Genomic DNA, 14,644 nt, shown 5'->3' with positions numbered 1-14,644 from the left:
GGGTCCTCAAGGATCTCTCCACCCCAAGATCACTTACATGTGCAATATAAGTTCTAAAAGCAGTAAAACAATATAAGTTCCAAAATCAGTGCAATGCAGCAGATAATCATGTCATGTGTGTCAATATCCTACTGGCCAGAGAAATGCAGGAATTACATACGTCTATAACCTACAATCAGTGCAAGACACCACTTGCACCCACCCACAGAGTCACCCTGTTGTATGTCTCCACATAATCATGCTTACCGTCTAGGTGGCCCAACACATGCATATCATAAAGCACTTGCACATAACGGCTCAACAACATTTCAAATATCAATGCATGAAAACACATCATGCATATAAACCATCCCTCCATGAGGTATGGTGGAACCACACATAAGCAAAATCGAGGACACGAAAGCTTTTGAAGATTCAATATTTAAAAATGGCGCACTTTTTTTGCCACAGATTTTGTGAGGAAAGTGAAAAAAATATTTTTTGCGCTTTTTTAGGAATTAATATTTAAAAAATGATGTTCATTTTTTGTGATGGAATATGTTTTCATCGCAGTCCTGCCAATTTGAAGTGTGTATTCTTGGGGGATAATGATGCATATTTAGTAATTGTCAATAAGGAATTATCTCTCAAAGAATAAGCGAAGCTTGTGATCATGTTGCAGAAACATAAGTCTGCAATTGGCTAGTCATTCTCTGACTTGAGAGAAGTCAGCCCTTCTTTTTGCACTCACAAGATTATGATGACAAACTATGTGAAGCCAGTTCGTCAACCACAAAAGAGATTGAATCCAACAATGAAAGAAGTGGTCAAAAAGGAAGTAGTCAAACTTCTAGATGCTGGCATGATTTACCCCATTTCCGACAATGCATGGGTGAATCCAGTGCAAACAGAGGCTAAAAGCCCAACTTGAGTTATCTCAAGGTGTGGGGTTGTCCAGCTTATGTCAAGACTCTAGCACCGTATAAGTTTGGGACTAAAAGCACCTTGTGCTACTTTGTAGGCTATCCTAAGAAAACTCAGGGATACTACTTTTACTGCCCTGAGGACTACAAAGTGTTTGTGTCCAAAAATGCTACCTTTCTTGAGGAGGGTCTACTCTCTCAAGTAGATAGTGGGAGTAAGGTAGAATTTGAAGAAATTCAAAACCTACAGGAACAGATAACAAAGCCCGAGTCTATTGATCAAGTGATGCCTCAACTAGAGGCTGTAGACACCTAGCCTCATAGGACTTTTAAGGCTAGTCGTCCACCTGAGATATATGGTTTTGTGATTAAGAATCAATAAATTGTTGAGGATGACGAGCCTACTTCATACACTGAGGCGGTCAAGGATGTTGACTCCTCAAAATGGCATAAAGCCATGGAATCCGAAATAGATTGGTGCATCAGAACAAGGTATGAACCTTGGCTCCATCACCTGAGGGAATAGTTACTATTGGGTGCAAGTGGGTATTCAAGAAGAAGACTGATGCTTATGGCAACATCGAAACCTATAAAGCTAGGTTAGTTGCAAAGGGTTACCGTCAAAGGCAAGGCATTGACTTTGTGAAAACCTTCTCACCCGTTGCCATGATAAAATCTATTAGGATCATGCTAGTCATAGTCGCGTATCATGATTATGAGGTTTGGCAGATGGATGTCCAAACCGCCTTCTTGAATGGTTTCTTGAAGGAGAAAGTGTATATGATACAACATCAAGGATTTGAATTGGAGCGGAAATGGAAAATTCGCATAAGATCCTAACCGTTGATTTTCGTCAATTAATGGTTATAATTTATTAGGTCAAACTTAATCGCAATAAATTATAATCATTAATTGATTGAAATCAATGCTTAGGATTTAAATGACACAATATTATATCTTTTAAAAGGATAAACGTTTTTCCTTTCATTTAATTGCCATAAATTAGAGATCTAAGCTGTAAAAACATTGAGAGTTAAATTTCTAATACAGAGAGAAACTTTCTTTCTTTCGCTGTAGGAGAGAATCATCTATCATCTATAAACAATAAATCTAATATCCATTTCTTCAACCCAAAAACAAAGAGAGAAATCCATCTCTCTTTTCACTTGACTTTAGCATAAAGATACTCGTATCATTGAATTATCTCAAGTCTTTAGCTTATAGGCATTGGAATTTTACCCCAAAATTTGGTCGTCCAACAATCACATTATATTATGACAACCTTTCGTTCTATCCTCGTTAAACTGTAATTATAAAAATAGAATGATTGTCGGATGAAAAACTAATTTCTGTGTAGAACAATTAACCGCAAGAATTTGGCTAGAAGGCAATGGTAGAGCTTTAATACACGAAGACATTGTCTTCCATGTTAGTTTTGCTTAGGTTATTGTACCAAAGTTTGGCAGTTGTTAATGAAATGAATCGGCGAGAAATAGTAATATACTAATAATACTATCATATGAACATAACACAGTAAAAGGATTATAGATCCAATTTACCACTTAACTCTTTCCATAGATGAGAAGAAATGAAAGGTTGGTGATCCAATTTACCACTATACTCCAATCCCCGTGTCCGTAGCCTCATATGGGTTCCATAATCTTGCAAGGATAAAGGTGAAAATCAATTACATGTAGTTTTACTCTTGCATTTTGATAAAGAGGCCCGTTCTCAAACTCAAATCCGTGACCTTCTGATCACAAAAAAACATCTTCACCGTTGCTTCAAGATTCATCCTCAAAATGCATATATTTAATCTCAGTTAATTGAACATATAATTATTTTGGTAAAACAAATAAACTATAATTTTATGAACTTATGAACAGGAATCTAGATTCAAAATCAAACTGACAGTCAAGTCTAATAAACATCTTGATACTAGCTCAAATACAAGTAAATGGTCTTACATCTACCTAAGCAGTGATAAACATAACCACTTTCAATTAAACCATATCACTGGAGTTTCTAATCAAGATGCAGATTTCCTTACACTTGTTCACCAAATGATAAAAAGCACAAAAAGAAAGGAGCAACATTTGGAGGGGGCAAAAAAAAATTGAATTTTAATAAATTTTAAACCAAAAGTATTATACATAACAACAATGATCAACGTGTACCAGAGCTTCTCTAGCCACCTTCTGAATCTTTCCCTTAGGGCATAACAAACAGATTGCAAAGCAGCATAAACCATTGGCAGTTTTAGTCAGCTATATAAATTATGAGAACATCCTGAGGAAGTTGTTTGCATAAGCCATAGGCTTGACGTCAGGGTGAGGCTGAAAATTGAAAACAGACCCATGAAGAAAGCATGTCAACACTAGATAACTTCAAAAAAATTGAGATATGTTCTTAGGAATCCAAAACTTGAAGTTGTAATAAAAGATATGCATAGAGTCACAGTGCAGCAGAATATTTGTTGAAAAAACAAAGAATGAAAAAACATGTAATAACATTGCTGACTAGACAATACAAAACATACTAACCACTGCTGAGAATGTTACAATGTTAGGTTTCAAATCAGGTGCTTCAAATCGAATAAAGGCACCCTTGTTACCCATCTGCAGCATACAATGAAAAATCAACATTTTGTAGACTTTAGCTCAAACATCAAAATATACTTCTATAGGAGGACAAGTGATTCCTAAGATATTAATATAACAAACAAATAAGCAAATGTCATAAAATTACTCAAAAAAGAATGTTGTAACAAAAGGGATTTGGTTACCTGGTCACAGTAATTTGGAGCAGAAAATACAGTTATGAGTTTACCATCATGTTCGATCTCGTAACCCTCATCCTTTACTTCATGAGATCGCACTACTAAATCTGCAAATTGGTAATTTGTATGAAGTCACTGATTAAAGAAAAAAAAAAGAAGTATTAGACCAAAGGAAAACGTACCTAAATTATTTTCCTGCAAAAACCTTTTAGTTACATCAGCACCGAAAGAAAGGCCCACACCACGCTTGCTTGGGCCTCTTCCAGGGAGAGGTTGTGGATCACTCCATAGCAATTCACACATCAACCCTACACATACCAAACATAGGATAAACAAAACTACAATAGGAGGATAAAAATACAGAGGGATTTAGGACTATGCAGTGCAAGAATTAGAAGTTTAGAGGGATTTAGGTATGTGTTATTATCTGTAAGAGCAATTGAAGACCAAAAAAAGGAATCATCTAACCTTCTTCAGGAGGCTCACAAAACCGATTGATTGATCGGATGTCAGAGAGTTTGACCCCATCAACACTAAAAAGACCTCCATGAACTACGAAAATTTTCTTGTTTATCACATGAGCCAAAGGTAAATAGCAGAATACTTCTGCAAATAGTTCCACAAATGTGTCGTTCAACTTCGAGCGCACCTCACCCTCAAAACCATATATCTTGTTCATGCTCTTGCTCTCATGATTTCCTCTAGCTAGATATATGGCTGAAAATCGTATAACATCAAAACATGTTATGATATAACAGGAAAAAAAGAAGTATAATATTCCCACAAACAAGTGAACCAGATAAAGTGGGGAAAGGAGTAAATAAAGATTTATGCAAATCCAATCACACAAACAGCATTGTACAATTAACTTAAAACAAAAAAAGTAAATACCGCAATTATGTTGAAATGGATTTGCACTTATAATGTCAAAAAACAAGTCTTCTTGATTCTAACGAAACAAGTATTGATCAGGTGATTAATAATAACGAAACTTACAAACTGACATAGATTAAGGGTTCACCTGATGGAGACATGCACTTAAGTGCAAACAAAGTGAGGATGACTTCCAAAGAAAAAGATCCCCTATCCACAAAGTCACCATTAAATAGATACGGATTCTCTTCTGAAGGAAGCCCGTTAAGCTCAAAAATATTCAAAAGATCATAGTACTGCAGTAGTCATCAACAAAATATAATAAATATGAGAGGTTAAGAGTTAAAGAAAAAAACAAAATAAAAAAATCACAATAGCCAAGCAACATGGTGCAATTTAGTAAAAAAGTTCTCACATTCAAGTATGTCTGAGAGAAATGAAAGTGGATAAAAGATGACAAACTTATAAATTCAATGCCCTGCATTGGTGGGAAGAGCTTTTTTCTGGGAATAAAATTTTGTTTTCCTTGGATGATTGCTACTGTTCAAGTTATTCTGGAAACACTATTCACAGTACTGTAGAGACTGGTTTTTCCAGTAAAAATTGGGTGAAAGTCTTTTTCGTCATACCCTCACTTTTTCTAGTTTTTTTCTTTTTCTGGAATCTGATTTTTAATTAAAATAATTACCTATAGAATTACACACAAGCAACCTACTCACTCAGACAGCATACTTTCTTTTTTAGTAACACTGCAATATTATACACAGTAACACATGAATGTAATTTTCTAAGTGAATAATGTTAGGCAGCTGGTTAAATTTCAAAGTCTATGTAAAGAACCAATTCAACCCAAAAGCTTAAGCTGTTGGGTGAGGCTACATTAATTATTTTATATATCTCAACACGCCCCCTCACACGAGAGCCCACTGAGCTTGAAGGGTGGACAATACACAGGCCCATCTACCTGTGCGAAGAAAGAAATTCCACTAGAAAGAAAGTGGGGGCAGTGAGGATCGAACCCGGTACATCGAAGCTCTGATACCATGTAAAGAACCAATTCAACCCAAAAACTTAAGCTGTTGGGTGAGGCTACATTAATAGTTTTATATATTTCAATAGTCTAGGTGTTCTTTATTTCACAACAGCAAGAATCTGGTTGTGGTCAGTTAATTATTTTCATACTTTACTTTTATATGTGTAGCAGATTCAACAGATTAACAATTTTAGCTTCTAATGTTATTTCCAAGGTTTTCGTAAGAAATAAATGGGAAATCCCCTATGAAGGTGTGCAATATAGGCTGTAATTTGGTGATTATTATTAGAAACGAATGCCAGAATTTTAAGGACAAGTTTTCACAGATGTCTCTCACATATGGGATAAAGTCATCATTTCAAATGGGTTTCTTTGTCAAACATTCAAAGGAGGATTTCTCTATTGTTGTTCTGTATTTTTTTCCCTTCTCTCCAAAGAGGATTTAATACCCATGTTTCCATGCTATTAGAGCTTCAATGACCATGAGGTCACGAGTTCGATCATCACCGCCTCCCACTTTTGTAAAGAACCAATTCAATTCAAAAGTTTAAGTTGTTGGGTGAGGCTACTTTAATGATTTTATACTTTTCTAGCACGCCCCTTCACAAGAAAGCCCTTTGGGCATGAAGGGTGAATAATGCATCAGGTCCAATCTACCTGTACTAAGAAATTCCACAAGAGAAAGTGGGGGAGCGGTGAGGATCGAACCCGGGACACAAGACTCTGATACCATGTAAAGAACCAATTCAACCCAAAAGCTTAAGCTGTTGGATGAGGCTACTTTAATGATTTTATACTTCTCTAACACATTCCTTCTTTAATCATTGGATTAAAAAATCTAATACAAGGTCTTAAATTCAACATGGCAGTCAGAGTCCCCCTTGAAAACAACATCAACAACACATTTATCCCAAACTAGTTGGGCCGTGGCAGATAAACTCAAATGAAAAGTATGAAAAGAATTGAGAAAAATAAGAGAGGATAAAAAAAATTAAAAAATTAAAAATATACATATAAATGACACTAGAAATTAAAAAAGCAATAAACAATTAAAAATAAAAAAAAAATAAAACAAAGTAAAACTAAAGATAAATAAGAGAAAATTCCCCCCTGAAAAAATGTGCAAAAAATTAATTAACAAGCTCATCAGCACAAAATAGCCCTCCAGTCCCTCCACATAATGGTCAGAGAAACTCACTTTATGAACTATGGTCGGAAAATCAAAGAGAGGCTATAACAATACTCCTATCCCCTAAATATATATAAGTAACAAAAGCCACCTTGAGGATATAAGCAACAATTTGTTTTACCATATAAAAAAGTCACCTATCAACTTCAGTAGTGCTTAAATTCAAAATCAAGTCACAGACACAAAAAAACTAATTTAAACAATTCAAAGAATATAATATAAGAATTACCTGACCATGCACGTCACCACAAACAGTAAAATGTTTGCCATCAGGAACATTTATATCAACAAGAGAAGGCAAAGCTAGCAACATCTCTCTTGTTTGAAACACAATCTGGAATGCATACCTAAAACATTGACGAAGGATAACAGTGAAGACACTTCAATAACACTTCAAGAAACAAACAGATATACAATGGAATTTCTTCCTTTGGTACCGTTTATGTAAGCATTTCTGATTCTTGAAATCATCCATCATTTTCTTCACAAAATCCAAAGTAACAACATCCCCCTCTATTCTTGCTCCAGAATATTGTGACTCAACATCTAGCATTCAAATGAAAAACCAAGTGAAATCAAATGCTATGGTAGAACTTGAAATTAGTTTAACAGTAAAAATATAAATTAGATACAAACAAGGTTGTTGATTTTAAGGACCACTGACAATACAAAATAAATGGGAATGGTTATTGGTCTTTCACATTAAATGTGCTGTTAGAATATCTACGATATATCATTTTTATGGTATCCTAGAGAATCTCTTACCATTGGTTTTCATATTTCTTTATATTTCATGATTTGTTTCCTTATTTTAGGAATCTACTACAAATATAAATGGGGATTAGACTATGTCTTTTGTATCACATTAATCACTTCATAACACATCAATATACATTATTATTCAAGCTTCTCCCCCTTTCTCCATATATGCCTAAACCTCTATAATTCCAATCCAACATGTATTATTAACGGTCCTTCAAATCAATAATCCAATAAAAAAGGGGGGATTTGAAGATAAGGAAATTACATTATCTCTACTAAATCCAAAGACATCTATGAAATACATACTCAACAATCTTTCAAATTATGGAAATATAGTTTGTAGATGCCAATCAAGAAAGCAATTGAACAACCCAAAAGAAAGAATTCAAACAAGATTGCAAGCAGCTGAAAATAGTAAAAAATAGACATAAAATATACATTGTTATTTATTAGTCTGCTTAGGGGGATGACTTATCCTCCTTACTTCCACTTCCTCTTGCAGTTTCAGATAAAATACACCCTTTAGAGTAAAATGAAAAATACATAGCACCTACTATCCTAATTAGAAAACATATCAAATTGAAATCCAACAGCATCGCCCAAAAGGATGTGCCTATGTAGTCTCAGAAAGCCCAAGGAGGGTAATAATCTCAGAAAGCCCAAAAGGATGGCTTATCATTTCTTAGGTAGAGTACAGTGTGATTAACTTGCTCCAAAAAATACCCCATATAAAGAATTACGTAGCATTATAAAGAGCAAAACAGCTTGTTTTGTAATGCATTATCGATAATGATTCCATTAGACTTGTATCAGAATTTTAAGTTTTTTTTAAAGTTCATCCTATGGATTAATTAGTTTTAGGTCTTGATTAATTTTAAGCTAAGACCTGGGTCATGTAGATGACTCCTAAAAGTACCAGTATTGCGACCACTCCACCAACATGCCCCAAGGATCAACAGCAAAACAACCACAATTGCAGCTACTATTGTGGTCTTTGATGTCCTGAACAACATCACGGCCGCTGCCATAACTGCTACTGTCACTGCTGCTATGGCCACTTCGGTGGGCACCGAAGAATTGCGGCCCTTTCCTATAATAATACAATACATACAAAGAGTGATAATTTATAGTGAAGTATGACAAACATTTATAAATATACAGGCATACAATGTCCCTAGAATTTATGAAAAGGGATTTGCATGGGAAAAAGGAAGATTAAGGTATGTGATGGAGTCATGAAAGAATTTACTATTGACATGGGGAGGAAAAGAAACATATGCATCAATCCAGAGGTGAAAAAGGGATACTACCCTATATTTTGTAAACATTTTTTTGGTCTTTTAAATTACAAATGAAAAGGAATAAGGTGGGAGGAAGAAACAGAAGGCTGAAATCTGTAGTTGAGGAAAACCAGGAAGGGAAAGTGATCCATTTGTTTAGCTTGGCAAGAAGTGTTCCATTTTAATACATATAGGTTAATCAAGTATCCAATTAATTTAACCAATTATCAAAATGTAGGCAGATTATTGGATAACTGAGTTTGATGCTTGATTTATCAATAAACATGAAATGGAAGACTTCTTCACCTGTGGTGATTATGAATGTTCCTTGGGTTAAATTATGTCATTACTTGGTTAAAAAATTTATATGAACTGAAATGAAAAACATCTTGGTGAGCAAGACTTTTGGGTCATTTCCACAACAAGGAAATACAAGATAAAGTCAAAGAAAGCAGAACTACTTAAATGGATGATCAATGGTTGAAAAGAATATGTAAAAGGAAGAGGTCACATACCGATAATTATGATATGAAGTTCTTGACTCTTGAATCAATGAGGAAATGAAATAGAAACAAACAGTCCAATAAACAAGGCATTCATCCAACCCTAAACCTTCCAAGCAATAAATGCATAAAGAAGTTGTAATCTTTCACAATGCACAAAAGTTTACTGTCTTATGGTTCCTGGGTTAGTAGAAGGAAGTTAAACCATTGGATGGCTGCATTGTCTTGATGTCAATTCATTTTATACTGCGACAATATTCCTCCACTTTTTCCTTCCTCCCTTCTTTAACAACTTCACACTTCATGTCTTATTAAGATCGAAAGAAAATCCCACAAGTACTTACATAAGCAATCAAGAACCTGGGAATTTAAAAACTGAATCCCCAAATTCACAGTAAAATGGTCTATTAAACTGTTCTCGTTGCTGCACAAACCACTATCATTATAATTCACTCAATGGAACAGTAACCATAGCCTATTCAAACTTTGCTACGAAGAGTGGAAATGAAATTAAACTAGATATTGATTGGCATCTTACTCCATCTAATCTACTTATAGAAAGTGTGCATTGACTTGTATTCCTCAATGAATAAAGATTACAATATATACAAGTTTATAACAAAGTAAACTCTTAAATACAAATTAATTCTAATTTGATCCTAAATAAGGGAAAAAAAATCATATACCTAAAAATAAAAATTTAAAGGATTTCTACACTATATATTGATCATTCTTATCTCGCTTATTAAGTCTTTTCAAAGGCTGGTCTGTGCAGGCTTTTAGTAGGAATATATGTCATACATATACTTCCACCATCTTATATTTCTTTGATGAATTCGCGATCAACTTCCACATGCTTGGTCATGTCATGATGAACAGGATTTTGAGCAAAAATGACTGCTGCCTCATTATCACGATACAGCCTTATAAGTAGGGAATAGGAGATATTCAATTCACTTTCCCTCAAAAACACCATGAGACAATCTCAAAATTTAGCTTCACACTACTCCCTGCCACTATTCATTGTTACTTACTTCTCTAAGTTACTAGGTTGACCCACACATAGGTACAATAACCTCAGGTTGATTTTTTGTCCATTGATGAGCCAGTCCAATCCACATCAACGCATATTTCAATCATTTTTTCCTCCCGCTTTCCAAAGAACAGACATCTACCTAGTGTGTTTTTGAGATACCTTATAATCTTATACACTACATCAAGATGCTTTTCCTAGGGGGAATGCATAAATTGGCTGACCATACTCACTGCAAAAGTAGTGTCACGCAGTGTATGAGATAAGTAGATTAGTTTACCAACAAATTTACGATATTGTTCCTTATCTACCTTTTTCCCATCTTCAATCCTTAACTTAACATTAGGCTCCAAGGGTGCCTTAGCTGATTTCCAAGGTTCCAAGCACCTTAGCGGGCAACATGAGCTAGAAACGTTGCGGAAGAGCTATTGGAGGAAGCCATGAGAGAAGAAAGAGGAGATTTTTGACATAATGTACAAAGTACCTTTGCTTTCAATTTTGATGCCTGAAACAGGAAGGGGAAGGGCAGACAAGATGATTAGGATCAACAGCGTCCTAATCCGACAATAGGAGGGAGGCACGTGATCTTCAAGTGCCGACGAGGGTGTGTGAGTCGGATGACAATTGTGATGACAACACTCTGTGGTATTGCAAGACAATGGCTTCTACGGTGACTTATGGCCTCACCATGGTGATTGGACTCCACAAAGGTTATTTTTAGCCTTTGAAAAGGCTGTACACCCTTTCATTGATGATGTTTTGCCCAATTTTCAGTTGTGACGCTGGGTGGACAAATATGGGATCGTACGAGCTCTTGATACCATATAGAAAGTGGGCATTGACTTGTATTTTCAATGAATAGAGATTACAATATACACAAGTTGTTTATTAATAAAAGCAGAAACTAATAAATACAAATTGATTCTAATTTGATCCAGATTTGAGATCCTAATAAAGGGGGGGAAAATCATATCCCTAAAAATAAAAATATAAGGATTTCTACACACCAATCAGTGTTGAAAGAAGGAAATCCCTTCAACAAAACAAATACATGAGGAGAACACTAAGGACAATATCCATCTAAATAATCTGATGAAAAACTGAAAATGCCATCCACTTCCCACATTAAGGATATCAAGATCCTTGAAAGCACTCATCTATATATGAACAGGAGACATTGTACATAAACTTTCAAATGATCAAAACAAAGTTATAGTTACTCTTGTAAGGGCATGTTATGCGTGTGGTATCATTTGAAGTGTTACCAAATTAAAGTTGCAATAGTACCCTTAGTATACGCACAGATCCCCAAAATAAACAAAAGTTAAGACATATAATAACATTACTGCATGAAATAATAAATCACAACATAAAAAACTGGAGGGGAGAGATGCACAGAGAAATTTGATGAATAAAGATACTAGCATAATAATCCATATTCAAAATAGTACCTATTGAATGAAAATCTAGGGATTCTGCTATTGAACGCCTTTCAGACTCTGGTACAGCAATTGCTTCTTCAAATTTAAGTTTCATAACTGCTTTTTCACATTCCTTCAATTTCTTTGATGCATCAGGATCATTTGGACACATTTTCTTGACCTATTCAAAGTAAGTATATTAAATGAAACATGTTCGCACATTGAAACAAGCACATCTTACAGGAGAATAAAAATGAGGTAGTCAAATATAATTTGAAGGAACGTAAAAAATTAAAAGCAGAGGCCGGCTAAGAAGATATCCCAAACCGGGTACATCAAAACAGACATTACAAAAAAACATGACAACATTAAAGGACAAAAAACTGTCTGCTTCAACCAGTTCAAATGACATTCCTGTGAGAGCATTTCAATAAGGTTGCTGGTCAAGAAAAAATTTCAGATTCGAACAATTTCAATAAACATTAGTAACTAGCAAGTACTTTTTTTTCGAACTTCCATTTCTAGAGTTAGAAAGTGAGTTAACAGGACAGCTTCTATTTACCCAAAGGGCTCCCCAAAAGAAAACAGATAACAGTAAGTATCAAAGATTTGAATTAGGGACCACATCTGCAAGTCTGCAACATTTCAGTTGTAATAGCCCCTGCAACCATGTGAGGCTGCAATTGCAAACTGCGTTGGCCCACATCAGCCTCCAACTACAGCAACGTGACCATAACCTTAATTGCATATAGTTACCTGCTGAAAATCTTTCAGCGCTTCCTTGAATTTTCCCATTCCAAGATGAGCAGCACCTCGCCTGTAATAACCCTATAACAACAAACCATAATCAGGACACATACATTTAATAAAGATAACTAAATACAGGAAAGCCTCTCAGATTTGGGAATCAGAGCACCTTTGAATATTTAGGATCAACTTCAATAGCCTTTGTGGCATCTTGTATTGCACTACCATATTCCTCAAGCCGGAGATGGGCAAAGGCACGATTAGCCAAGTAAACTGCATTTTGACTGTTTAGCTCAATTGCTTGTGTATAAAGATCAATAGCTTGGCCATATTTCCGAGCTGAAAAGGGACCTCACAGGTTCAGCAAGTCTTAGCAAAGAAATGTTTTAAAGTAGTAGCAAGTCATTGCAAACTCCAATCACAATCTCTTGTGTGTGTGTGCGTGTGTCACCAACATTCAAAAATTTGTAAGGGCAGAGCAGACGAAAATGTCAGCACAAAACACTTCTGATATTTGATCTAATTGTGGGATTATATAAATATACAAAAACTCCACTTATCAAATTGAGTCACACTCAATGATTCAGCTAAAATTTACAACAATATTCACTGCAATTTGAAGATAGTAAATGAATCACATCATAATGAAATAGTCTGAGTATTAATTACCATTGAATGCTTCATTAGCAAGGAGTTTAAGTTCTTCGGCCTTCAAAACATTAGACTTTTCAGTTTCCATTTTGGCTGAAAGTTTTGATTTATATGGCAAAGAAATTCAGAACATAACAGAATCAATCTTCTCACTTCTTTTCTTCACAATGATTGACCTGCTACAATAAAACAGAGAAAAAAGATTAGCAAGCAACATTATAACAACCAGCAGAGTAATACTTAATTAGCAAAGGAACTACATCAAAATTCAGAAGCCTATACTTAACATTGCTAACTTCAAATCACCAATACTTAGGAAAATATAGTGTTATAAAGATTGATAAAGGTGGAAAAGTAGAGTGTAAGAATGAGTATAAGAATAATATGAATACAAATCTCTTCATTCCGCAATTTATTATAGCTAATATCCCTATTACAAAGAAGCTATAACATTAGGGTCTACCTACATGATTTCTGTGTCTCCTTCTATTTAAATATTAAAAAGCTAATCATTTTAATAACATTATTATCATTATCATCAACATCTTCACTTCCCACTTGAAAAACAATACCCTCAGCGTATATTTATAGTGTTCATTCCCCCAAAATCATGCACGGAAAGAATTAAGTCTCCAAAAGCAACTACATCCAAGGGACTCTAGAATACATGCCCCCAACAAAAAATTAACTCTGAAAACAAGAGATTCCTGGAAAAAGATCAAAACTTGTTAAAAGGGCATCCTTAAATTTCGAAATAGCAGCACGCAGACATTCATGGGCAAGACGAAAAAGGAACCAAGCACTTTCCATTATCAATAACAATACAACACATGTACACTAAGTTCTAAAGGGTGAGGAATAAGAGCCACACATGCAAAAATAAACAAGTAAATAACCCATCATAGAACTTGTCAAAGGTTGTTCTAATCAGTGGAAGAAGCTAACTTGAAGCCAAATGGGTAATCGGAGAAACATCACAGGGTGAAGAAGAAGAAAAAAACGAACAGGGTATGGCTTAATTGCACATGTGAAGAAGAAGATGATGAAGAAGAAATAGAGAGAGAGAGAGAGAGAGAGAGAGAGAGGTTCCGTACGAGTAGGAGTTTAACCGGCGTCGCCGCTGAAAGGCTGGAATAGTGAGTAGTTGATTTTATGACTTAAGAGACCCTAAAAATCACGGTGGAACTTAACAACTGTGAAATTCTTGATTTTCTTAATTAAATTATAATTTCATTAAATAATTAACGGAGTTATATGATTTCAGCAAGTTAATAATTCAATTAAATATAGATTTCTTATAAGTTTAATAGATATTATACGCGTTATTTGTATTTTTTAAGAAAAAAGTATTTCTTATGTTATGACCCTTTAATTTGTGAGTAATTTTTTTTAATATATATAGAATTCACCACTAATTAAGTCACTATATAATAAAATAATTCTGATGCAATATAAGATTATCTTCTAATTT

The 14,644-nt window shown here is 34.7% G+C and overlaps 1 protein-coding gene across 2 annotated transcripts; it reads right to left on the bottom strand.

Annotated features, from left to right (window-relative positions):
- Positions 1-2,798: 2,798 nt before the first annotated feature.
- Positions 2,799-14,323, bottom strand: LOC133286838 (serine/threonine-protein phosphatase 5). 2 transcript variants are annotated; one of them, XM_061484336.1, is made up of 14 exons: positions 14,268-14,323; positions 13,192-13,349; positions 12,692-12,861; positions 12,532-12,603; positions 11,806-11,956; positions 8,455-8,628; positions 7,214-7,322; positions 7,006-7,123; positions 4,703-4,850; positions 4,150-4,398; positions 3,864-3,989; positions 3,688-3,788; positions 3,446-3,520; positions 2,799-3,238 (listed from the first exon to the last, which is right to left on the bottom strand). In XM_061484336.1, exons 2-14 carry the CDS (start codon positions 13,259-13,261, stop codon positions 3,179-3,181), a joined length of 1,623 nt encoding a protein of 540 aa, XP_061340320.1. In that variant the 5' UTR covers positions 13,262-13,349; positions 14,268-14,323; the 3' UTR covers positions 2,799-3,178. The 2 variants fall into 2 exon arrangements, with proteins under 2 accessions (XP_061340320.1, XP_061340322.1); XM_061484338.1 differs by lacking the exon at positions 8,455-8,628.
- Positions 14,324-14,644: the final 321 nt, after the last annotated feature.

This window comes from Gastrolobium bilobum, unplaced genomic scaffold (genome assembly GCF_033153095.1).
Source record: "Gastrolobium bilobum isolate Gb01-03AN ecotype WA unplaced genomic scaffold, APGP_CSIRO_Gbil_v1 utg32822, whole genome shotgun sequence".
NCBI lineage: Eukaryota > Viridiplantae > Streptophyta > Magnoliopsida > Fabales > Fabaceae > Gastrolobium > Gastrolobium bilobum.
The sequence above is the reverse complement of the archived record's forward strand: the minus strand, read 5'-3'. Positions and strand labels throughout refer to the sequence as shown.